This window comes from Diorhabda sublineata, chromosome X (assembly GCF_026230105.1).
Source record: "Diorhabda sublineata isolate icDioSubl1.1 chromosome X, icDioSubl1.1, whole genome shotgun sequence".
NCBI classification, from domain to species: domain Eukaryota; kingdom Metazoa; phylum Arthropoda; class Insecta; order Coleoptera; family Chrysomelidae; genus Diorhabda; species Diorhabda sublineata.
In genome coordinates, this window is record NC_079485.1 from 15,618,246 (window position 1) to 15,643,751 (window position 25,506).

A 25,506-nucleotide genomic window follows, 5' to 3' on the forward strand; every position below is an offset into this window, starting at 1 on the left:
TCGCACAAATTGCGTATATTTAGATTATTCACTATAATTTCACTTATGCAACCCAAATTAACCCAGCTAGTGGTGTAAAATACTATCTCAACATCCACTATTAATTAGTTTTATTAATGTCATAAAATTAAAATGTTATTTTAAAGAACCTTATAATATTTAGAAATATATATTTGCTCACTAAATTATAATTCTTCATTTGATTATAGTAATAAGCTCCCACAAAACATAATATTTATTAATATAGTAAAAATAGTTGACTAAAAATGGTAAATTATAACATAAAATATTCAGACACTGATTTTAGTACTATTAAGAGCACGTAACTATTTTGGAAGATAAAAATCTTCATGATAATATAGGAACAAATGGATTCATATTGAAAAAATCAATATTTATTTCAAGGATTGTCAAAACATCACCAAATAAAGGATCGTTAAAATTAAGCCCTGGTCACATTATTCCAGTCGAGTGCTGGAATGCTACTAGAATAATATGAACCTGCATTGGAATATACCATTTCAGTGTTAAATACAGTTCAGTTGAATAGGATCACGTCTATATGATCTATATATTATAAGTAAACAGTTTACCTTCAGTCTCCAAATACTCCAAAAAAGTTAACTGAAGACAAAACTCTTCAGTCTGTTTCTTTGTACAAAGAACATGTATTTTCGTGGGATATCCTTCTTTTTCATTTCTTCCGTTTATCCAAGTCCTCACCCAAATCTACTTTTTTCTTTTCAATTCTTCTTCCACTACATCAGTTTTTTTTTTCTAACAATAATAATTGAACAGTTTTGAAACAATTTCTAAACTTCTTTCTTGAAACTATTGTCACGATAATGTTACCGAGCTTACAGCTTTTAATGACTGGAATAATTAATAAGATTTAGTCCAGCACTGGATTACTGTACTGGAATAATGTAAGCCGGGCTTTATACAAAATATAAAAATAACGACAAATAGTCTATGACTTTATCTATGACCAACATAACACAATCATGAATATTTGAATTAACAACCGAAACCATAGACAACATTTATTTACGAAGAATCATCATTGCACAATCTTAGCGACAATTTATAAATTCGATTTCTATCATTCCTGACAGATTAAATTAGAGCTCGAGACGGAAAATTAAACTTGACCTTGAATCATATGCGTGAACTGTCTATAAAGTAAATAGTTTGTGGATTCTTGCAGTTGTAATTTGTCAAATTTGTGATGTCAAAAAACTAAAAATAGTAAAAATCAGATGTGAGGTTCTTTAACAAACTAAAATGTAGATTCGGACTTAAGTTCTTAATGAAATAACGTGTGAGCACTCGTGATTTCTTACTTTGATGTACAATAAATATATCTTCTTGATTGCCAATGCAATTTTTTTCCAAATATAATAGTTTCAGTTTCCCACTGAAATGACGTAAGATAAACATTAATTTTGTTATGGAATTTCCTATGCAAGATTTTGATTGTGATCAAGAAACAACATTTTTATTAGCAAATTCTTCAAGTAATGGAAACGATATGGATGTAATACAGACTTCCGTGAGAAATCGAAACCCCAAACGTCGTCGCAGTATAGGCAGTATTTTGTGTGGGTAAGTTTAAATTGAAATAGTAATTATTTTTGATATATCTTATATTTATTAGCACAATTTTCCATTATTATTCCGAGATATAAAATTATTTTTGTTACAAATTTAGATTTAAAATCACCGCTTTGAAAAAGTGATATCTTTTCTTCCGCTTCCTATTTGTAGCTGTGAGGAAATAAGTATTGACTAAATGTAATGGTTTAAATTCATAATTTATTTACAATTATTGTATAATTTCAAATGGTTATTATTTTTCTGAAAATTTCCTGAGCTGTTTAGTTTGTTGTAATAAAAAGGAAATTTTATCAATATATTATTAAATCATAATAAAATTGTAGCACTCTAAACTGATTTTTATTGTTTTTACAATGAATCATATGTACTAATATGTAGTTATTTGCGCCTAACTTCATTTCACTTAAAAGAGACACAAAATGGTGAGATAAGAATAGAGAAAAAGATGATAAATCTACTGTCATTGACAGAACATTCCCTTGTTATTAATCAGTAAAAGATGTTTTACGATTATATCAACGTAAATTGATATTATAATTGTAATTTAGTGTTGGAAGTAGATAATTATTAAGTGAGATATTTCTTACATTCAATAATTATGGATAATATGGAATCTCAAAGTAATATTCTGAAAACATCAAAGGAAGACATTCCACTGATAAGCAAAACACATAGACAAACAAATTGGGGGTACCATAATCATTTATTGGTATATATTAAATTCATTTACTACTAATATCACTCCTTTTAGATGTTGGTGCACTTTTTTTCGAAGATGCTGTGGTCCAAGGGAATTAAGATCCAGAAATATTCTTTTGGGAAAATCGACACCCGGACAATTCCCTGCCAATGCGATAAGGAATCAAAAATATAATATTATCACATTTTTACCCCTTGTTCTTTACCAGCAATTCAAATTTTTCCTCAATATGTATTTTTTGATCATGGCTACAAGTCAATTTGTGCCTGACATTCGGATAGGTTATTTGTATACATATTGGGGACCATTGGTAATATTTTAAGATTGCATTATTAATATTTTTATTTATATGAATGTACTTAATTGTAGTGCTTCGTTCTTCTGGTTACTATTTCAAGAGAAGCTATTGATGATTGGAGAAGACATAAACGTGATCAAGAAGTCAATAATCAAAAATGTAAAAGGTTACTTAACGACCTTAATAAACCATTTGAGACAGTAGCAGCACACAAATTAAAGGTAAAATGAAATATAATGCTCATTTCATCAATAACAATCAATATATTTGTAGGTAGGAGATCTTATTATCGTCGATAAAGATGAAAGGGTGCCAGCAGATTTGGTGTTATTGAGAACCTCTGAAAGTAGTGGTGCTGTATTTGTAAGAACAGATCAATTAGACGGTGAAACAGATTGGAAGTTAAGATTAGCTGTTCCCGCAACTCAAAAGTTAGCATCAGACTGTCAATTATTTGAAATAAATGCTAGTATATATGCAGAGAAGCCTCAGAAAGATATACATTCTTTTATTGGAACATTTAGTAGAGTAAGTATTTACATAACTACAACGAGATTTCAAAAATTATATGTAATTATACTCATTTTCAGCTAGATTCTTTGAATAGTGATGAAAGTTTGAATTTAGAAAATACATTATGGACAAATTGTGTTATAGCATCTGGGCAAGCTACAGGAGTTGTTATTTATACAGGTACTTATACAAGTTTCTATGATATTAAAAAAAAATAATATAATATACTTTTGTAATTATTTGCTGACAGGTCCTGAAACAAGATCAGTTATGAATAACTCTGCTCCTAGATCCAAAGTAGGTCTTTTGGACATTGAAGTAAATACTATAACAAAGCTATTATTTGCTGCGGTAATAGGTCTTACTCTTATTATGATGGCATTAAAAGGATTCAATGGTCCTTGGTATAGATATATGTTCAGATTTATTCTCTTATTCTCCTATATTATACCAATTAGGTGAGATCTAATTAACAAATATTGTTTGCAATAATTAATTATTTATTTTCTTACAGCTTACGGGTTAACTTAGACATGGGAAAATCTTTTTACTCATGGGCTATTGGAAAAGATCCTGCAATGAAAGGTACAGCAGTCCGGTGTACTACTATACCCGAAGAATTAGGTAGAATATCATATCTTCTTTCTGATAAAACTGGTACTCTAACTCAAAATTCAATGGTACTGAAAAGGTTGCACATGGGTACTGTTAGTTTTGCTACTGACAGTTTTGATGAGGTATGTGTATACAAGATTATCTGGTTTATTTTTAATTTATCGCTTCTGAGTAAAAGAAAACTCTAGAAATCTACTGTCTTTGCTTTATTATAATGTATTTATGTCACCATGGGAAAATATGGCAAGAGTACTATGAAAATAAATTATACGAAGACGGAAAAAAGAAGAAGAGGAAGAAGCAAATTGCCCAACTAAAAATGAAGTATAAGAAGAAATGAAAAGACTACCTAATGGAAAAGCTCCCGAAGAAGATAGAATAGAAGCTGAGTTGTTAAAATACAGAGAGGAACAATTGAAAAAACAAATTCATCAACAATCTGTAAACAAAACAAGATCCCAAAGGAGTGGAATACCTGTACACAAAAAAAGGCGATAAAGAGAAATGGAAAAATTATAGAGACATTACACTTCTTAACATTATGTATAAAATATTCGCCAATTTGATAAATAGAAAACTAAAATCAAATGCATAAAGCATATTGGGAGACTACCAACATGGGCTCAACATGCCCTAAATATCTCATCTCTGCAGCTTGCAATACTTTTATGTCTATCAGTGAGAGTCCTTGTTTCACAGATATAAGTTAATAGTGTTTTATAAACATTCATTTTTGGTTGCGTTCTCATTACCTTTATTTTATATTTCTTTTCCAAGGTATTCAAATTCAAACTGATTTAATGCTCTATTTCTGTTTAATGTTTGGATGCCATTAGTGCAGTTTTTTCCACATTTATTCTCGCAACAAACTGCTTTTATGTATTGTTTCAGTTGTCAAAATTTTTCTGTAGATCTTTTATGTTTTCTGCAATAAGGACTAAATCATCAGCATATGATCTTTGAGATAATTTCACTATTTGCAGGTTTTTGTATTCAACTCACTCTTTGAGTTGTATAAACAGATATTATATCATCAAAGAATATGTTGAATACCAATGGATTCAATCCATTGTCTTACTTCTTCTGAGATTAGAAAAGAAAAAGAAATTAGATTTTTACTAATAACATCAATATCTGTTTTTCTTCTTTCCAAACTTTCCCATATTTTTGTCTGTGGTGCCCTCCATATCAATAAATCCAAATAATCTGTATCTCGACGGGCAGTTATATCTATAATTTGTTTGATGGTAAATACATGATCTTGTACACTTCTACCTTTGCGGAATACACTTTGTACATCATTTAGTGTATCTTCTATATGTTTGGTCTCAACTTGTTATCTAGAATTTTCTCGTAAACTTTCATCAATGTACACAGTCAAGCTATTCATTCCTCTATAGTTGTTACATTGTGTGTTATCTTCTGACTAACAAATTCTCACTCTTTTGGTATTCTTGACATAATCCAAGCTATTTTGCATTTTTTAACTATTTTATCGCTTCTATAACCTCTTTTATTATCCTTTCCTCGTTTTTATTGTGGTCCTCTTTTTTACTTATTTTATTAATATCTTCATTTAGTCTAATATTATCCTCTTACATATTTCTATTATTTTCGCCTCTTCTGTTAAAATTCTACTATTTTCATCCTTTATATATATTTCTTACTATTTTATTCCTATTCAATTTTATTTTTTATCGCTGTAGATAATAGCACACATGGTATTTGTTGTTTAAGTTTTTTTTATAATACTAATTTCATAGGATATTGATATGTTTTCAGGTAAGCACTTGTTTGCGGAATTCATATAATATAGAAAATTTGACAGTGGGTTCTGAAAAATTCAGGAGATCTGAAAACATAAGAATTAAAGAGGCAGTACAGGCATTAGCATTGTGTCATAACGTTACCCCCATGTGTGATACAACTGAAAAGAAAGATACAGGTAGAGAATTTTTTTTCTCCAATCAATTTTTAAAAACTAATTGAATTCAATCTATTTAGATTCAGGTTCGTTTGGTTCTGAAACTGAGGCTGATCATCATTTGCAAATATCTGATCAAGAAGTAACTTACCAAGCATCAAGTCCAGATGAAGTAGCTCTAGTACAGTGGACACACCAAGTCGGATTAACTTTGAGTCATAGAGATCTCACGTCTATGCAGCTTAGAAGACCTGATGGTAGATTGATGAATTATAGTATTTTACAAGTATTTCCCTTCAAGAGCGAAACTAAAAGGATGGGAATTATAGTTAAGGTTAGTGAAAAAATTGACTAAAAGTGTGAAATAATAATCATTAATTTGTAAAAGTTTTGTATCATATTAAAACTTTTCATTATAAATATTCATTAGATGAAATTTTCCAGGATCTATATACAGGAGAAATAATTTTTTATGTAAAAGGTGCTGATGTTGTAATGTCAGCTATTGTACAATATACGGATTGGTTAGACGAAGAAGTTGGTAATATGGCTAGGGATGGTTTAAGGACGTTAGTTGTTGCTAAAAAGGATCTAACTGAAGAGCAGTACCTTGATTTTGAGGTATATATTCAAATAATGAATTATTGTAACATAAATAATATTCAAACTATTTTTTAAGGCTCGGTATGATGCAGCTAGATTATCCAAAACAGATAGAGGTGCAAGAGTTGCTCAAGTAGTCGAATCATTAGAAAGAGAAATGGAACTCTTATGTGTTACTGGAGTAGAAGACAAATTGCAAGATAATGTTAGATCAACTTTAGAATTACTGAGAAATGCTGGTATCAAAATATGGATGCTTACTGGTGATAAGTTAGAAACTGCTACATGTATTGCCAAGAGTTCTAGCTTGGTATCTAAAACACAGGGTAAGAATTATAAATCTGTTATCAAAATATTAATCTAGAGATTTTGTTTATTTTAATTTTATTATTGCTAGTATTCCACACTTTCCATTACTAAATTATTTTCTTCAGAGACAAAAAAACTTCTCAGTTTCATAAAGTTGTTGGTAGGATGAGTTCTATTCTCTCATTTATTTTCTCTTGGGTCTATAAACCAGTTTAGTTTAATGTCTCACATCAAAAACAATTTTTTAGTAGTATATATTAAATCCAAATTCTAGGTCTTCATGTTTTCAAAAAAGTAGTAACTCGCACTGACGCTCATCTGGAACTGAATTCGTACAGAAGAAAACAAGATTGCGCTTTAGTAATAAGCGGTGAAAGCTTAGACGTCTGTTTATTATATTACCAACCTGAATTTATGGAACTAGCAACTGCTGCTCCTGCAGTTGTTTGTTGTAGATGTTCGCCCACTCAAAAAGCTCAAGTGGTGAGTTGGAATTTTTTTGGAAATTGCTATCAACTGGTTATCATATATCTTTGTATTCTTATAGGTACAACTTATTCAAAAACACACTGGTAAACGTACAGCTGCAGTTGGAGATGGTGGAAATGATGTTAGTATGATCCAACAAGCTGACGCAGGTATCGGTATAGAAGGTCGAGAAGGGAAACAAGCCAGTCTAGCTGGTGATTTCAGCATACCGCAGTTTTCACATTTAGCTCGACTTTTATTGGTACATGGAAGGAAATCTTATAAACGATCAGCATCTTTGGCTCAATTTGTTATACACAGAGGATTGATTATTTCGACCATGCAAGCTGTGTTCAGTAGTGTGTTTTATCTGAGCTCTGTGGCACTGTACCAAGGTTTCCTCATGGTTGGTTACGCTACTGTTTATACTATGTTTCCGGTGGGTAAATATCTCTCCAGTTGAAGAAAATATGATAACTTTCTTTATTGTAAATAGCTCTGATTGCCTGTAATTGTGCTGCTAACTACTGATGCATAACATGAGTATTTATTTTAATCAATTCATCAATGTTAGTGGCAGTTTTCAAAAAAAAAATTATGTATTTTTGGAATTGTCTATCCCTAGGCTTGAACATCTTATATCCAGAAATACTTGCTATGAGAGGGTATGTGGAAGGAAAAATATCAGAATTCATTCTGATAGTAAAATGGCTATTAAAGCATCGAGCAGTAATGTCATTGATTCAAAACTGACATTGGAGTGCTCAATGATAGTCTCTTTAATTAGAGTCTTAGAGAATATGGGATCCAAAGGAAATAAAGAGATATGAAAAAGGTAGCAAATGATGAGAAACATTTCTAACAGAAATGGGCGAGTGTAGATTCATGGGGAGATGATGGCTATAATGGCTCCTCATTGCAAACCAATACAGAAAATACTTTTGACAAGAAACCTGTAGTATAGAGAATCTAACGTCCTGAAAACCAGCACAGAAACCGGTCTCCATTAGCACTCTGAAACTGAAATGTTTAGATATTGAATAGCTTTGATATATGCATGGACCTATTAAAGGTTAGGGACTCGCCCTACCTATCTTTTCACACACAGTTTCGAGATGCCAACATTTGAAAGAGAGGTTCGAGATAGAACTAAAGAGAGTAAAAAGCAACTTAAATCAGTAAAATATTGTCAGCAAAATGGTTCAAATATTTGATTTAAAATTACACTTTTTTGAAACTTTTAAATTGAATACTAATTAATACTCAATATTGGTCGCTGGCGATATTTAAATTATTTACATTTTATTAATAAGTGATCTATAAAATAATAGAGAATAAAGAAAAAACTCATATATAATTATTTTTATATTTCATTTAAGGTAAAGGATAAGGAAATAAAAAAAAGATTTCATACCAACTAGTTTATTCATAAATTTAAGATTTACTTATACAATATAATAATATTTATTACATCTATACAGTTTGAAAATTGGATGGGTAATATTTTCTTAAAATCTAATATTTTTGTATAAATATGAGGGACTATATTATTGGTATTTGTTTAGGACAAGTACATAAAATGTAATAAAATAGTATGTTTGTGTGAAATGTAAAAACCCTGAATCATACAATAAATAATAATAAAAATTAAAATACAATGAAGAGACAAGATATTCTTATATTTAATATATACAATATATAGGGTGAGTTACAACAATCATAAAACTTATTTGTCTTAATGATAATGAGCTCATAGTCTATAGTATTGTATTGTAATATTAAAACCAGGAAATCTGTCTAAATAGTAATGATCTATGTATTTCAGGCACGCTTTCCATAAAAAAATTCTAATAATCAAAATCATATAAACAACTCAAAAAACTATGCTCAAAATTTAGGAGAAAACTATACCTTTAACATAAACAACTGTTCAGAAGATATCTTCTTTTTTTTAACAATGAGTTAAAATTGTTCACCTTCTGTCTTCGTTTTCTGATTGTATTTTGATGATATTTTTCAAGTCCATTAGAGTTTGAAATAGGATCATGTGCTGCTTCCCAAAATCTTTTCCTCCTCATTTTGTCATCTTAGTCAATTTCTTTAAAATCTCTGAAGTAAACAGGGTATCTTGGATTGAAATAGAAAATTTGTTAGATAGTAGGTAAAATGATAAATTAGCAATTCCAAAATGATATTAATATAAATGCCAGATAGAGTCAAAATCTAAGGCTACTGTAGTATTTTGTACATTCAGATCCTTCGGTAAATTTTATGAAATTCTACCATTATCTCGGTATCCACAGCTGGTGCATCTGTGGCAGTACTGGTATCTAAAAATATGATTAATAATTAACAGATATTATTTTACTTTAGGCAAATTATTAAAATAACTAACCGTACAATCTATTTTTGTCCTTGCATCAATATCTTCACTACTTGTGTATGTATAGGAAAATCAAAAACAGAAGGAATTGCTCCTGATTTTAAAATTCTATTCCCATGTACATTAACTTCAAAGTCTTCTTTGGTGAAGTGTTGTATACAAATCACTGTATAGTCACTCGGTTTAAAATTGTCTCTTATAGCCACTAGCCATTTATTTCTAAGGTCGTGATCTTTTGGTATCCCAAAAATATAAGGTACTTAATCATTTTGGAATGCAATGATTACAAATAGTAATTTTTTTGGGAGAAAAAGAATTAATATTGATGTTAACATTCTTACTTGAATATTTTTATTTCTGCTTTTTTCTTCCTTCTAGCCGTACAGTTCATGGCACAACAAGATTGAACCATCTTTAAACCTCTAACTTGAAATTAAAAAACCAAATATTTCTCAGAAATCATTCAAAACCTCGTTATATTTATCACTATCCCAAAATAAAATGAGTATAATAAGACACTAACACTTAAAGACCCTCCAGGTACTTAAAGATGAATTATCGCAATTAACCATAGGCAAACGAAATAAACTCCAAGTTCCAGATAAAAATTTCTTCACCTCCATTCTACTTATATTGTCTCTCTTGCACTGCGTTGGCATCGATTTAAAATCGTTTGGATTCGTCCATAACCTTTAATAGATCCATGGCCTTATTATAATGGAATCCCTTAGATTTATACTAAAATTCTTATAGCCTAATCTCAATTTAATAATTGTAGGTATTCAGTTTGGTGCTTGATCAAGATGTAAGTCCTGAAATTGCTCTAACTTATCCAGAACTGTACAAAGATCTAGCCAAAGGAAGGAGTCTATCTTTTAAAACATTCTTTATGTGGGTTCTAATAAGTATTTACCAAGGTATGCTCTATCTCATCTTCCCTGATGCTATTGAACTGATATATTTTGTTTCTTTAGGGGGTGTTATAATGTATGGTGCTTTACTTTTATTTGAAGATGAATTTATCCACATTGTAGCGATTAGTTTTACTTCACTGATCCTCACCGAATTAATAATGGTCGCCTTAAATATCCGTACATGGCATTATCTAATGGTATTAGCTGAATTTTTCTCGTTAGGACTATACGCATTATCTTTGATAGTCCTACATGATTATTTTGGTAAGTTTTTACATAAATTTTGTTACTATTTTGCCTATACAGTTAAGGCAAATTAATTTTTTAAATCTAATTTTATGGGGTAGATTATTTCATGTTCGTAATTTACATTTTTATTGTAGATATTTTATAATCGATTGTGTGGTTTTTTCTGTATTTAAAGTCTTATTTTACTTTCCAGATTATTTTAATCTATCTTTCCTTATACAGAATTTTTCTTGTTTCCACAGTTTTTATTATGTTGAATTTATTGTTTGTTGATTTAAGCTAATTTTGAAATTTTTAGATGCGGAATTTATAAGAACAGTGGATTTCTTCTGGAGAGTGGTGTTGATAACGTTGATATCCTGCCTACCGTTGTACATCCTCAAATTCTTAAGGAAGAAATTTTCTCCTCCAAGTTACAGTAAACTTTCGTAAATTTCTGATAAGAGAAAAAAAGGAATGTGATAATAAAAGCACCATTTGCAATAGTTTTCCACGAATAAAACAAAATATGTTTAGCATTGTCACATGAAATGATACAAAAAAAAAATTGTGATAACTAGTGACAGAACTAACACTTCCACTGAATACTTATGCGTTCGATGTCTCAAAATGGACAGTTTTGAAAGAAATGAGCCAAAGAACAATAGGTTACAAGAAGTTGAATTATGATATAACCAAACTTTCTTATATAGTGACCACAAACTGCTTCCAGTTAATATATTTTAAAATAATGTTTATTAGTTAATATTAATAACAATTTGTTATTTGTGTAATAAAACATGAAATAAATATTAATCTATTTTCTTGAATGAATAGTACATGGTAACAATTCTCTCTTTGTACACTTTATCAGTATATTGTGAATATTTTCTTTCGGAATAAATTTGTGTTTCTTCTCTGACTCAGTTTAAAATGTTTCTCTCGGTGTTTAGGGGGTTAGTTAACTAAGGGCTTAATATGAAGCAATATGCAGCTGATCGATTCGCAATTTTATCAGTTTTGGAAATCGTAAGAAAAACTCTAGTTACTGTTGGTTTAGCAATCAACAAAATATCAGATTTATTTCCGTCTACTGTGATCATTTTGAATTGTTGTTCTCATTTTCTATTACTGGCAATTATTCGTTTTGGAGGGCAGCCACTCATAAAAATATCAAGGTCACTTCAAATTAAGGCTATAACAATCTTAACACTAAAACTAACCCTATTATGTATAGTTATAACTTTCCAAATAAGTGAATGTAACAATAATTACCGATGAACAAGAAAGATTTACCAAAGAAGAAAAATTTGTTTTACACAATCAGGTGATCTTAACCAAGTTGGAATTTCTATAACCGTTGATGATATTTATACGGAACCTACTGTTTACATCAACAATCACAATTACACTGTTTGACGCGCGTTTTAGTAACCAAGTTATCGTCTTCAAAGACTGAAGATAAACTGTTTACCTTCTACTCTGAAGACATTAACTTGGTTAGACAGTGTGGTGTAAATAGTGGGTACAGTATACAGCTGATCTTAGTTACAGTTAGTTGGTGGTGAAGTCAGAAATAACTAGATTCATCCCTGCAATTTGCAGGCAATAGAACGTACACAAAGTTGCAGGAATCGGTTGGCTGCATAATTGTAATCGAGTATTTCATTGCACATTGTTATGTTACTGTAGTTGCAGTTCCTAAAAAGGCTTTTTAGTTTGAAAAATTATATATTTTTGTAGTTGATTTCACATGAGAATATTTATTTTTTTTGCCTTATCTTTATATATGTTATTTTCTATAAATATTGAAACTTTTATAGCACAATTTAATATTATTTTTACATTCAAGCATTCCGATACAGCTCAATTATTCCTACAATTATGCATTAACGGTGTACTTGTAATGATAAAAAATGTATTTTTGACAATAATCTATCAAGCACCTTTTTAATTTTAAAATATTTTTTTGAACTAATATATTGTGAAAGTTTACTAATTTTGAGACATCTGAGGATATGAAAGATTAACAAATTAATTTTTGGTATTGTCCAATCAACCATGATTATTATAAACGATTCTTTTTTTATTATTAGTTTAGTTGTTTTGGAAATAAGTGCAGAAGATTGGCATTTTCAACAATTTTATTATTTGTTGTAAACTTACAAGTTTATACAATTACATTTTTTTGTATATTAAGAATAAAACTGCTTTTTTAGTATAACATGAAAAAATAAGTTTCTTCTCTAGTAAACAACTAATAACGATTTTAAGCCAAAATTCGTTTTATTTATTAAAATAATTTCTTCACGATCAATCCAAGACGTTTCTAATCATTTTCAATTACTCTTATAACGATTTTTCACTCTTATTAAAATGATTTGTGACATTTTTTCTAGCCTTAAAACACACACTTAAGGTCAGATCTGGAGAATATGATGATTGCAGAAGCAATTTGAACTCATTAGTGTTATCTTGGGGCAGTTTGTTTGCGATTTTCCTCTTCAATCGGTTTATTAATATGTAATAATAGGCATTGTTAATGTTATGTCCTTCCTTCATAAGGATTTTTTTTATATTTTCTGGTGTAACCATCTCCTGATTGTTGAGCATCATCGGTAGTTCTACATGCACGTTTAATCTCATGACATATGCCAGTGACTGTTAATTTTGCAGCATTTAATACTTTTCAGCCTGAACTGTATTTCAGTTATAAAATAATGCTAAACCAACACAAATCTTTTTTTTACTTCTAACAAGTTTTAGGATGGAATGAACTCAAAAGTTTGACACTGTTTATTGATAAATGTATAATCAAATTTGACAATTCAGGTAAACTCTGTCATTTATTTAAACTATTTTTGTTTCGTATGTTTATTTCTGGAACCCAACAAATTTTGGTCACATCAAGTCCTATCTTCATTTACAGTTGCTTATACAGGAATCATCCATTAAATAAATATAACTGACTACCTTCCAGATTTTTTAGTAGACTTGAAACCAGAGCTTAAAAACTACGTTTACCTGCTTACCAAGGTTTGGAAAACATCACCATGCTCAAGTCTATCTTGAAAAAATCGAAATGAATTCAGCATCGATTTATATCGATATTAAAGAAGAAATCGATGAATTTATTGTGTAAATTTTGAAAACTATGATTTTAGAAAGACAAATGTAAGTCAACAAATACAAGAAATTTCAATATATTTATAATGAGGGATCAAGAATCTTTTTTTGGCAATTGTTGTAAATGAAAATCTACTTCTAACTTTAATCCCCACACTTTTATTATTTGTTAGTCCAAGAAAATTCTTAGAAATGAACGTTTTTATTTATTTATTTCAAAGTACATTTGTATGTAGTTGTGTTACATTAGCTAGAATATTCTATTAACTGTTTTATTGATGATCATACAGTTTATTATTTATCGAAAACATTGTATTTATAACAATATATGCTGATTTTAAATTTATTCGAGTATTTTTCATTTAGACGGGAGGTACCAACCGTGTAAACATTTTGGAGCTGGAGAAAGCGTTTGAAAATCTGCTCTACCTAGTTCAGTAAATGTTACAGCATCTAGGATTAACAAACCAACGTGATTGGTATCTTCTTCTCCCCACACCATCGCCGACAGAATTACACCTTCATCCTCAGTCTAATAATGAAGAGAATGTAATCACAATCGCATCAATTTTCAGTCATTATTTGCCGATTTGTTACATACTTGAAATTAACTAAATGGGTGAGTCAGTAAGTCCGCAACTTCTTAAATTAACCGTTTCTCAACTAAAATGACAGCACTGTAGTCGTTAATTGACATCTTTAGATTTCTGTTAAAATTTGAACGGGTTTTCATTTAGTTTGTGTTTTACAACCGTTAGTACCAGAAAACATCGTAATTTGAGGAGGAATTGTAAACCACGACTCAAACAAAGGATAAGCTTGATAAGGGGACTTTGCCCAACATATATGACTGCTAATGATGAAATAATCTCACAAAAAAACCTTGAAGAACCTCATTTGTATGGAATAAATTAGATAAATGTTGAACGAGCTCAAAAAGACACTAATTGAAAAATAAAATGATTTTGATGATGATTTCGTTCGGAAAGTCGCTGACTTATTAACCCACTCTCTATCTAGGAAACAAACCTTGGAATCCGGACTAGGTACAAATATAGGTTCGCTTGGATAGCAATTTTTCTCACACCATGTTTTGGTTGAATGCGATGAAACATCTACTTTTATGAGCTAAAAAAAAATCGTTTAAAAAATATTTTATTTTATAGATCAAGGGTCTTACAGTTCCTGGATTATCTGCGTCAACATCTGCACTAATTGCATAGAAGTATCTGTAAGGTTTACCTAGAAAATTGTCATTAGAATTATTTTGTAATAGATAACCATACACATACCCAGGTAATTTTCATAATTAATTCTTGGTGTTTCACATCCTATATCACAAAGTTTCTCTGGTTCTACTAAAATCTTTTTATTGGACATGTAGTACGCTTTAGCGTGCACATTTTTCAAAGTAACTAAATTTCTACTTTCTGCTGCATCTCGAATAGGTTCTAGAGGTAGAACAAATCTTGCTGGACGTCCTCGAAACATTTTTGCATAATCAGGATTTTGTTGCATTGTCTATAAAATAAAAATAAATTAAAGAATAGTTCATTGAAGTTTCTATCATAACACTTGTTCAAGATATATATAGGAAAGTTTTCTGGGAGTTTTGGGCAGACTAAGAGATCCATTAATGTCCGGTTTAAACATAGAGTACAATAATAAATTGTTGGATGCATTAGAAAACTTATGTGAATATATTAATTATATTAATTAATTATATTAATGTGAAATTTCTCACTGGATTTATTTTTGGTGGGAAAATTTAATATAAAACATGTGAGTTAAGTTAATAGGTTTTAGTTTACCTTGTCTCTGAAGACGATAACTTAGTTATCGAAACGTGCGTCAGGCACTATAATTGTGAATGTTGTAGTAGTAGTGTAGACAGTGTTCAGTATAAACTTTTTATTGATTTTAAATTAAATTAAATTCAGTTTAACTATATAACATAGTGGAAACAATAATTATTACATACCTTCATTGTTTCAATGTACATACAGTCCAACATTGAAGGGTCTTTGTACATACAGATATCTAAAACTATATGATTATCCATTTCATACTGATTGATTATATGTAAATAGAAAAATGATTTGGAAAAAAATGTTTCAAATACTTCTCCATTGGTTCTGGAAATAACCGTTATTCTGGTCTAAAAAAATTAATAACTTCATCAAATATTAATAAACAAAATCTTCAAATATGTTCAATTTAGAAAGGTAATCCTAGAGATTTAACCACCAATAAAGAGTAATGATTAAATTACGTTAAACATATTGGTGTGTAAGTCTGGCACTCTACTAATGTTGAAAGAATAACATTTAATGCTTCTAATTTGGCTTTGATTAAACAGTTTCCAATATTTCTAAATAAACACTCTAAATTGTTCATTATGATTACACAAAACATCTTAGTATCAAAACTCTGTAACTTCTGGTATTCTTTCGAGGTATTCCCAATGGTTAATTTTATGGAACACTAAAAAACACTTACATATTCTTCGTGGTACCATCTGAAACAACCTGCTAAAGGCTCATTGTTTAGTTTTGATGAAATGAGACCAAGAACTGATATACTCAATGGTTGTTCTACAATTATATAATAATTGTCTGTTATACCTAAAATACGACAAGTTTATTGACTATAATGCAGTATAAAAAATATCCTACCAAAACTATGCATGTAAGAGGGATGTAAACGCCATCTTGCTGGAACTGAAGCAACTATACGAGCTTTTTCGAACATTGATTTAGAAAAACCTAAAAATATTTATGTAAAAAATTTCTTTCTTTATATTAAGTGTGTTTTGTTTACCGGTTTCAGTTTGTGGAAACTCTACTATATTATGATATATTCCAGAAGAAGAAATAGACATTCCTAAATTATAGACTGTACCTAAAAATACGTTTCACAACTTTCTCAATGATATTAGGATAAAGTATTTCTAATAAAATTTTCCAACCATGGTTAGGTTAGGTCGTCATAGTTTTCTAATGGAACTGAGTTATTTCAATGCATACGAGGGTTGCCTTTCAAGTTTTTACAATCGAACAATAGGTGGCGTTAATGAGTGTATTTGCCAAGATTGATGTTTGTTATCGCCTTTTACAACTAAAGTTTAAATCTCAAACGTCAGTTCAAGCCACAGATATGGACTTTTAATGTTTTATAGATAGCGTTACCGGCGGTCTGGGAGTAGTTTAAGCTTGATTGTAATATGACACAGATTTCCAACCTAGCTTTTTCAAATTGTTAATGTTTTTACGATATTACCTCTTGAGTTAGGGAGGATATTAAAAGTGTCCATCGAAATGCGCCACATTAGCATCCAGGGTAAATTTTAAAGAAGGAGCTAAATATTATTGAGAAATACAAAATAAAATAATACTTAATGCACGTTTGCTCATAATTCTTTTAGGTTATATTTTTTAACTCGGCATACTTCAATTCATCTAGTGCTACATACATACCAAACCCTTTTCTACTTCAGCGCCATTCTGGAAGGTTTTTGAATTGTAATTTATCGTATACAGTTAAATACTTTTTTCACCTTTTCTCCCATAACAGATACTCCCCCCTCTCTCTACCCTCCATACCTTGAGCAAAAGATTTTGGTTTTGCTAAAATGTCTGAATATGTGCACTTCATGATGATGATGATGATGAAAAATTTATCAACATTGCCAATTCAGCAATTGCTAATGCCTTATGAAAAAATAGAGTTTGAGTTATATTTTTGTTGGGGTTACACCTAACAAAACAATGTGGGTCAGCTGTGACCTGCAAAATAGAGCAACTTTATTCTTGATTTAAACTAGAGTTTAATCTCCAGTTTCACCATAAGTTGTAAAATTATGTCTTAGTCAACAACAATGTATAGAATCGCTTTCTGCAACTTTTGGTAATGAAGCACCTTCAAAGAAGACAAATATTTGGAAAAGCAACAGAACACTTTGTTTAAAACTTATTCATTTTGTAAAAACTTAAAAATACATAGAAGACAAGTCAAAGTTTATGTGTAGATTCAATTCACTGATTATTTGATAAATTGGAAAAAAATAATTTAAATAACTATAAAAGTGCTTGTTATTCATTTTATGAAAATTCTGTGAGTTTTCACTATTTTTTGATCAAACAGAATATTAACTGTTCTAATAATAAATGGAATTAAACTATTTACCAGATTTCAAAACATGTGGATGAGATGTATGATTCACAATCGAAACATATTCGCCAATATTCACTTTTTCTTTGGTTTCCAACGTTTCGGAATCTATACGATGAATCATGGGCGTTTCTCCAAATGCGTACAATTCATCACCGAAAGGATATACAGAAATCATAGAATTATCTGAAACTTCCTTACTAAACACAGTGGCAATTCTAAAAAATCAATCATCAATTGTAACAAACGAGATAAAAAAAGTCACGTACCTCTTAAAAATGGAATGACAAGGATCTTCTACAATTTTTGTACCAAATTCGCTATGGACAATTCTTTTTGCTTTCCAATTTTTCTTATACACATCTGACTGCAAGAAACGACATTGGTAGGTTACTTCACCATTTTTTATACCGAATCTAAAATCAAAAAAAGAGATACTAAGTTGAAATTATTGGTAGTACATATTTCGAAATTTTAAATCCAGTTTGTTGCTTTCCACAGTGACACTGAGTTTTCGGGGTAAAAATTACTGATTACAAGAGATACAAGAAACGGTGATCAAAAGAATCTTGCTTTACCTCATTTCAAAATTTCAACTAAATATTCTCCCAAAGCAAACATACAGGAGTTTCTACTTCAACAAAATTAATTGCCAAAGAATATACAGTAGACGTAATGTTCAAACATTAGGATCAAGAATTGGAAAAATGCCATAAATTACGTAAAAATAGTTAAAAACTTAAACATAATTAAACGATAGTCATTATGGGGAAGATGAATATGATGAATGAGGACAAAACTTGGTGCGTTACAATTTTAGAATTTTCCAGGAAATTGTCATGGATATGATGTTAAATAGTTATTTCCCAGTATGATTTTACTGTTATAAAGTATTCACTGTATTGTATCTGTATTATGACAACAAAAACAAGAAAAAACATGGTCTTAACAACTTTTTCTGCCAAAGATTTTTTTAGCTCTATGAGTAACATTCATGAAAAAATGATATGTAACGTTTACTTTATTTTTTAAGTTACAAATAAAACTTTGAAGCAACAAATTCATCTTTGTATTTAATTTAACTGAAATTATTTATAAGTATAACTCTGTACAATTCTTAATGATGGTTTCCTAATATACATTTGCAAGCCGATTATGGTTTTACAATGTGATAACTGAATAACTAGCAGAGAAGCTCACAATACTTCATTTTCACACTCCAAATTTCAACAGTCTAAGTATCACACTTCAAAAAAAGGGAGGTTATATAATAAATTATATATGGAATACTTACTTGTGCAGCAATCCTGAACTATCAAAAAGATGTGTAAATTCCTCATCAGCCACTTTTAATGATCCAGGTCCGTTGCGAATCAAAGAACCATTCAACCATTTTGGAATCTCACCTACAACTTCCTTATTAAAACAAGAATATATTTTTTCTACAAATATGACAAAATGTGAGAAACCTTGACCTTGAGAGAACTCTGTTAATGAATCAGGCAGTCACGTTGTTTGCATATATATTGGCATCTAAACAGCTGATGTCGAATTTATGAGCAAATGTTTTGGTTATATTAGTGTAACTAAACTCAGTTGACGATTTATAAAAAAATTATAGTTGCGAATTTTATTCAATTACTCTTTGCATTTATAATTTTTCTGATATCCGATTTATCTAAATAATTGAATTATTTTTGGATATAACGGCTAAAGAGTTATTGTAACAAAATGTATATTTTTATACATTCAATAATTATATTATATGGAAAAATATAATGCATATACCTGAAATTTTTCCATATATAGGAAATTTAATTTCTTCTTGACAGGACCTCAACCAAATTGTAAAGTCGCAGTTTGGATATAATGGTTGTTTGTTTTCGTTATAATTCTAAAAATTATAGAATTACTTTCGATTAATCAAAAAGTCTTACTGCGGTTTCTTCTTTATTATCTTTATAATTAATATTTTACCTTATTATTGCTGCTGGAATTTTTAATAAAGTTTAATTGCCTTTTTTGCGGCAAAGGAGACCAAGCAAGAACTGGACTACAGGTTCCTGATGGACACCTTTCTTTAACGTTTAAAAATTTCGGTATCGAACTCATTTTTTTCGCTTTACTTAGTCAACGCAAATATCTGTTAAACTGTTCGCGAATACATAATTGGCTGGATAAAATCGACAAACCGACATGCTATAATTTAATTTATATAATATCTCGGTTCTTGTGTCATCGCTCAAGGTCGCTCAATATCGATTGTATTAAATTTATTTATAGTTTAAGACCAATAAATATTTGCAAATAGATTCTACCCTATAGTTTGCGTAATACATAACAACTAAAAACAATACGGTCGATCATGATTTTTAAATAATATATATTTGGCTCCTTTCGTTTTTCGGGATATTCCAAAGATGTGAAGTGGAAGTAGCACATTGCTTTCTGATTTCAACGTCCAGTTTCTCCCAGAACAAGTCAATCGGGTGACTGTGATGGCTAAATCCTCACTTTCAGTACACTATACCTTTCCAATTCTATCAAATACTCTTTGCACATCTACGAGGAATGCTTGGGATCGTTTTTAAGGTGAAAGATAAATTTTCTGCTGATCTGCACATCTACGAGGAATGCTTGGGATCGTTTTTATGGTGAAAGATAAATTTTCTGCTGATCAGGTGCTGGCAAGAACGTACTACATTTACACCGAGCCTCCGCCGTCTTTTACTGAACGTTTTCTATCGCCAAGCTCTTGGTGGATACATATTTTTTCACGTTGTAGTCTACGGTACGTCGAGGTATTTTTGATTCGGAGGCAATGGTATGGTTATTTTGCCTAGACTATCAAGACGACAGACCTTTTTAAAACTTATAATTCAGAATTTTCGAGAACGCAAACAATCACATAAAAATGTCTTGGCCCAAAAAGTATAAATAACAGCAAGTTCTTGGGTTAACTAGGACTAAACTACAATCATAAACACCAAAGAAATAATTTACTGTTAAAGAATAGTAAACAAATCAGCCGGTGGGGAAAAACTTGTGTGTGTATAATAGAAGTATTAGATTCTTATGAATTCTAGATTTTTTGATTAACAAAGAATGAAATTTTCAAAAAACTGATCCCAGAAAAAAATTATTAACAATGTGATTGTCGACTAGTTTAATACACTTTTGTACACGTCTTGGTACCGTCAAAAAGAGATGGCTGATGTCTGCTGTTTGCACCTCGTTCCATTGGTCAGTCTTCTCACCATTATATCCCACACATGTTCTATGCGAGTCAAATTTTGACGTCTTTAGAGACAAATTGTTACGCTTAATTAATACAGATAGACGACCTTGTAAATTCAGTTGAAGGTAAACCGTTAATATTGCCTCTTCATCCATGACCATGATTCCCTTCAGATTTACTAAATCTAATTTCACTGAGTATGAAAGCATACAGTATGCGCTATCTTCATGATATATAGCATTTTCGTTGCTTTGGTTATTGGAATAACTCATCATTATCGTCACATGCATAGCTTCCAGTGAAGCAAAGGGCGCCTGTCAATTTTGTTGATGAGGGATCTCTATTTCTTTCTACTTTCGACTATTTCTGTAGCATCTTTCCATGTTAAGTTAACTGTTCTTTTCCATGTTCGTACAGGTCTGTCTCTTTTCTTCCTCCCTATTGATTTTTTAATGTTTGTCTGGTTATATTTGTTGCTGGTTTTCCTAGTGTATGACCTATCCACCTCTATTTTCCTTCGTAATCGTTACGTCTATTTGCTCTTCTTCAGTTATGTTACAAAGAAGTTTATAACTTATCCAATTTGTCGAGAAAATTCGTAGGTATTCCAATGTTTCGAATGGGTTCTAGTTGATTCTTTACATTTCATCCCCTTTTTTCCTCATTATTCAATCTATTGCAAGCATTGGCGAAAGAAAACACCCCTATCTCACTAACTTTTCTATTTTGATTAATTCTATGTTTATTGAGTCAAATGTTTTTCGAAATCAATAAAATTTGACCAGATATTTTCATTTTCTTTTATGTACAATACTGTACAGTATTGTTCTCATTGACGCAATATGGTCAATGCAAGAATTACCATTTCTGATTGAAATAATTAATTTAACAAAATTTGTGGAAACACGATAATTACCAAGAAAACACTGAAGATACATTTTAGTTTTTATATTCTATAAAATTAATATATAGTATCAAAGTGAACGTTTGTTGAGTAGGTAGCTTTGTTATTGTTAATTTTTGTCCATTGGAAAATTGATTGAATTTTAAAATCCCATTTACTTTTAACTAAGTTCATTTTCTACTCTTATTTTTGCTTTACATATTTTTGTAAATTAAAACAACAAATCCAATTAACCTGAAAATTTTCTTACTTCTTTTTATCTTTGCTCTAAATGTAACCTGAGTGTAAGGCTAGTAACGAAAAATTTATATTGTTTAATTATTTTGATTATAGTAGTCTCTTTTTTAATGTATGAGATTGAAAATTGGGATAATTTTGATTGAAGGTTCTAAATTTATTCATCCATTTTTTATATTTTCTTTCACTTGAGTTAGATCTTCTTTGATGTCCCTATGTGTTGAAGAACAATCTATACTTGTCATTAGAATAGTTCATTCTGCAGTTTCATTAGATAATCTGATATCTATCTATAAATGTGAAGATCTACTTTAAACTTTTAGGCCAGTCCGGCTCTGCTGCTTGGTTATATTTCCCCATATATGTAATACTTCTATATGGATAGTTTCTTCTCCGAGCGCTTCAGTTAGTTCTGCGCATCTTTTACGCGCACGAAGCATGCGCAGTATAAATAAAGCATCTCAAATGAGAGAAAAACAAAATTGTCGGTACCGTAACATAGGGACGTTTTTTCCATACCAACTGACTATATAGGAGTGTTACATATATAATATTACTTAAACAAGCTTCAACGTACAAAAAAAAACAAGCCATTTGTATGTCAAAAAGCTAAAAAAGTACAAAATCGGCAATCCTTAAACCAGTCAATTGTCTAGTTTAATAATTAGGAATAATAATTTTTAAAGTTCAAAAATCAAACGAAACAACCAATCAGCTGATCGCTTTTACCCACCATATCGGTATCCCTTCAAATGCGATACTCCCTCTGACGAGTGTTTGTGTAAGTAAATTTATATACACTGTTATATGTTGAGTAACTTCAAGCAGTGTAAAATTGTTAATTGTTTCCCAGTTCAATTCATTTTCAATTTTCAATATGAATAATTATTACTGTTGTGTTCCTCATTGTTCTTCCTGGGCAAAAAGAAATCCTGAACTGAGTTTTCATAGTTTTCCGGTAGCAGGAAATTCGAAAGTTCTTGTGGAAAATGAATTTGGGGACATAGAACTTGTGGACAGGAGAAAAGAATGGATTAGACAACTGAAAATTGGAAAAAAGAGGTCAAATTATATGAAAGTATGCTCGCTCCATTTCAAAGACACAGATTTTTTCCAAAAAGGTTTGTTAATTTATGAATTAAGGTTATGTGTCAAAAATTTAAATAAAATATTTTTAGAAAAAGTAAAACGAAGAAGACTGAAGTGTAATGCTGTTCCTTCAAAGAATCTACCAGGAACTGTTGTTCTCAGTTCATCCCCCAAACCTAAATTTTCTAGAGCAACTCGTAAAATAGGAGCTAAATCGGAGGAAACCACAGATTTAGAAGAAACTACCCAAGAAGTGTCAACATCTTATGAAAATAGATTCAATTTTGAAGATGAGGAAGACAGAAAGGCCGCAGAAGCATTATTAGCTTTGAAACATACTCGAAGACGTGAAGAAGATGAAGCAGGCCCCAGTCATAGAGATTTTAATGTGTAAATGAGCACACCAATAATTTTAACAGTATTAATAAGTAACTTGTGACCAAAGTATAAAAGATAAGCGAATAAACTCATATAAACTTATTGTATTCATAATTCACCTGAAAATAAAAGATTGAATAAATAATAAGTAAAAACAAAATCAAGCACAATATTCTAAAAACAACTTCTAAAACAATTTGATTACCTAAAAAAATGCACAAAACAACATAACATAAATGATGGCAATGTTTCTGGCTGCCATCACCGTGGCGCAGTCATCTTAATCTGAAAATTCTATACTAAAGATATAAGCGGACCTTACACGTTCAATAAAATTGACCCTGTAAGGAAAAAAATCTAGCTATAAGTGATGGGGATATTGAGCGTGTAGGGGGAAACGTCAATAACATGGTCAATAATATTCAGATGGTGCCAAGGTTTCGTATGAGATGGTTCTTGTATGCAGTGACTTAAATAATTTATCTACTGGTTTTCATTTATCGATAGGAAAGGGTTTATTGACTTTTGATTCTACTCCTTCTGATGACTACAATGACATGAATGCTGAAGTTTTTCAAGAATAGTTCAAACAAATCATAGATCTTCCTCCTTAGAAGTGTATAATAGTAATGGGGAATCCAAGTTAACATTTGAGATTTTAGACAAATTGCCAACATCCAAGATTTACAAAATTAGCTAAATTCAGAGAATATTAAGTTCCATCCCAGTTCTGTGAGGAAATAACATGCTTTGTGTTCCCTTTATAAACAGAAATTAAAAAATTTGAAATCTATGATTGATTTTCGTTAGACCTCCACCATATCATTACAAACTTATCTCGATTGAACTGGTATGGGCACAGATAAAAGGAGAAGTTTCAAGAGAAAAATACTTATTTTAAAATTAGTGATTTGCATAGTTTTCTTTTTTGGAACCTAAAAAACGGGAAAGGACAGTAAATCATACGATTAAAGAAGAAAAGAAAATATGGAAGTTGCACATATTGGTTCCAAAACTTAGTGTCATGAATGATAAAATCTTATTAGTCAATATTATGGGTCTAAAGGACAGTATTGACAGTATATTCACGATATTATTGAGTGTGTTAAGGTCCGTTATATGGCAAGCACCTGAGCGACGTAAGAAATTGTCAAAATCAGCTGATTCCGATTTAAAAAAATACCCGCCGTGGGGTAAACATATGCTTTTGCCGTAAATTTGTGTTTTGTGAACTTATTTGTTCTATTTTTAGTCTTTTTTATTTCCAGTTTTATTGCAAAATTGTTTCTTATGGAGTGCTCCCAGAAAGGGGCTTTGTCGGTTTTTTCTACTGTATAGTGTTGTGCTCAGTGTAGATAAGCGGTAAATATAGTCTCAAACTCAAGTAAATTGGAAACTTGTGAAAAATGAGTAGGATTCTCAATAAAACTCTTAATCTAATCAAAAGAAGTTAATTGCACCTAAAGCTTCAAGTTTGTCCTTTATCTTTCAGCTGCCACTTGTTTGTTATCACTTTGCAACCTACTCATGTTTGATGAACTTGTAAACTCAACAATGGAAATTAATGTAAAAAAAAACACCCGAAATTTAATTAAAATTAGTAAAAGTGTTCTAAATTTTGTAAATTTCTTGAAAGTTTACTTGATTGACTGAAAAAAAAACTGTAAAAATACTCAGTTTCAGCTGTATTAGTTTCACTCAAACAGGTCTAAGAATTATTTATGAAGTCCTATTAACCCCACAAAACAAAACAACCGAACTACTGGAAAAATGATGAGAAGCTGACACGGGT

At 30.4% G+C, this 25,506-nt stretch overlaps 2 protein-coding genes across 4 annotated transcripts; one reads left to right on the top strand and one right to left on the bottom strand.

Annotated features, from left to right (window-relative positions):
• The first annotated feature begins 1,193 nt into the window (after positions 1-1,193).
• On the top strand, positions 1,194-14,044 carry LOC130451551 (probable phospholipid-transporting ATPase IIB). Of its 3 annotated transcripts, none has more exons than XM_056790638.1 (16): positions 1,194-1,605; positions 2,369-2,627; positions 2,687-2,836; positions 2,889-3,143; positions 3,206-3,308; positions 3,379-3,586; positions 3,643-3,865; positions 5,526-5,688; positions 5,748-6,001; positions 6,112-6,288; positions 6,347-6,596; positions 6,854-7,062; positions 7,127-7,486; positions 10,209-10,347; positions 10,405-10,608; positions 10,892-14,044. In XM_056790638.1, the coding sequence occupies exons 1-16, from the start codon at positions 1,451-1,453 to the stop codon at positions 11,023-11,025; spliced, it is 3,243 nt and encodes a 1,080-aa protein (XP_056646616.1). In that variant the 5' UTR covers positions 1,194-1,450; the 3' UTR covers positions 11,026-14,044. The 3 variants fall into 3 exon arrangements, with proteins under 3 accessions (XP_056646616.1, XP_056646619.1, XP_056646617.1); XM_056790639.1 differs by lacking the exon at positions 1,194-1,605 and adding an exon at positions 1,994-2,307; XM_056790641.1 differs by lacking the exons at positions 10,405-10,608; positions 10,892-14,044 and having other exon boundaries at positions 1,217-1,605; positions 7,127-7,490; positions 10,209-10,261.
• Positions 13,835-20,105, bottom strand: LOC130451552 (carotenoid isomerooxygenase). The gene is made up of 13 exons (XM_056790642.1): positions 19,846-20,105; positions 19,657-19,762; positions 19,163-19,274; positions 18,138-18,284; positions 17,884-18,086; positions 16,519-16,599; positions 16,374-16,463; positions 16,198-16,322; positions 15,680-15,856; positions 14,991-15,219; positions 14,879-14,940; positions 14,728-14,826; positions 13,835-14,230 (listed from the first exon to the last, which is right to left on the bottom strand). The coding sequence occupies exons 1-13, from the start codon at positions 19,978-19,980 to the stop codon at positions 14,057-14,059; spliced, it is 1,740 nt and encodes a 579-aa protein (XP_056646620.1). The 5' UTR covers positions 19,981-20,105; the 3' UTR covers positions 13,835-14,056.
• Between the last annotated feature and the right edge of the window lie 5,401 nt (positions 20,106-25,506).

Coding starts and splice junctions, on each gene's coding strand:
- LOC130451552 (XM_056790642.1), bottom strand. CDS start 19,980: ATGAGTTCGATACCGAAATTTTTAAACGTTAAAGAAAGGTGTCCATCA. Junction 18,285..19,162: donor AGTTCAGGATTGCTGCACAA/GTAAGTATTCCA, acceptor TTTTGATTTTAG/ATTCGGTATAAAAAATGGTG. Junction 15,220..15,679: donor TGTACATTGAAACAATGAAG/GTATGTAATAAT, acceptor TTTATTTTATAG/ACAATGCAACAAAATCCTGA.
- LOC130451551 (XM_056790638.1), top strand. CDS start 1,451: ATGGAATTTCCTATGCAAGATTTTGATTGTGATCAAGAAACAACATTT. Junction 2,837..2,888: donor TAGCAGCACACAAATTAAAG/GTAAAATGAAAT, acceptor ATATATTTGTAG/GTAGGAGATCTTATTATCGT. Junction 10,609..10,891: donor AGTCCTACATGATTATTTTG/GTAAGTTTTTAC, acceptor TGAAATTTTTAG/ATGCGGAATTTATAAGAACA.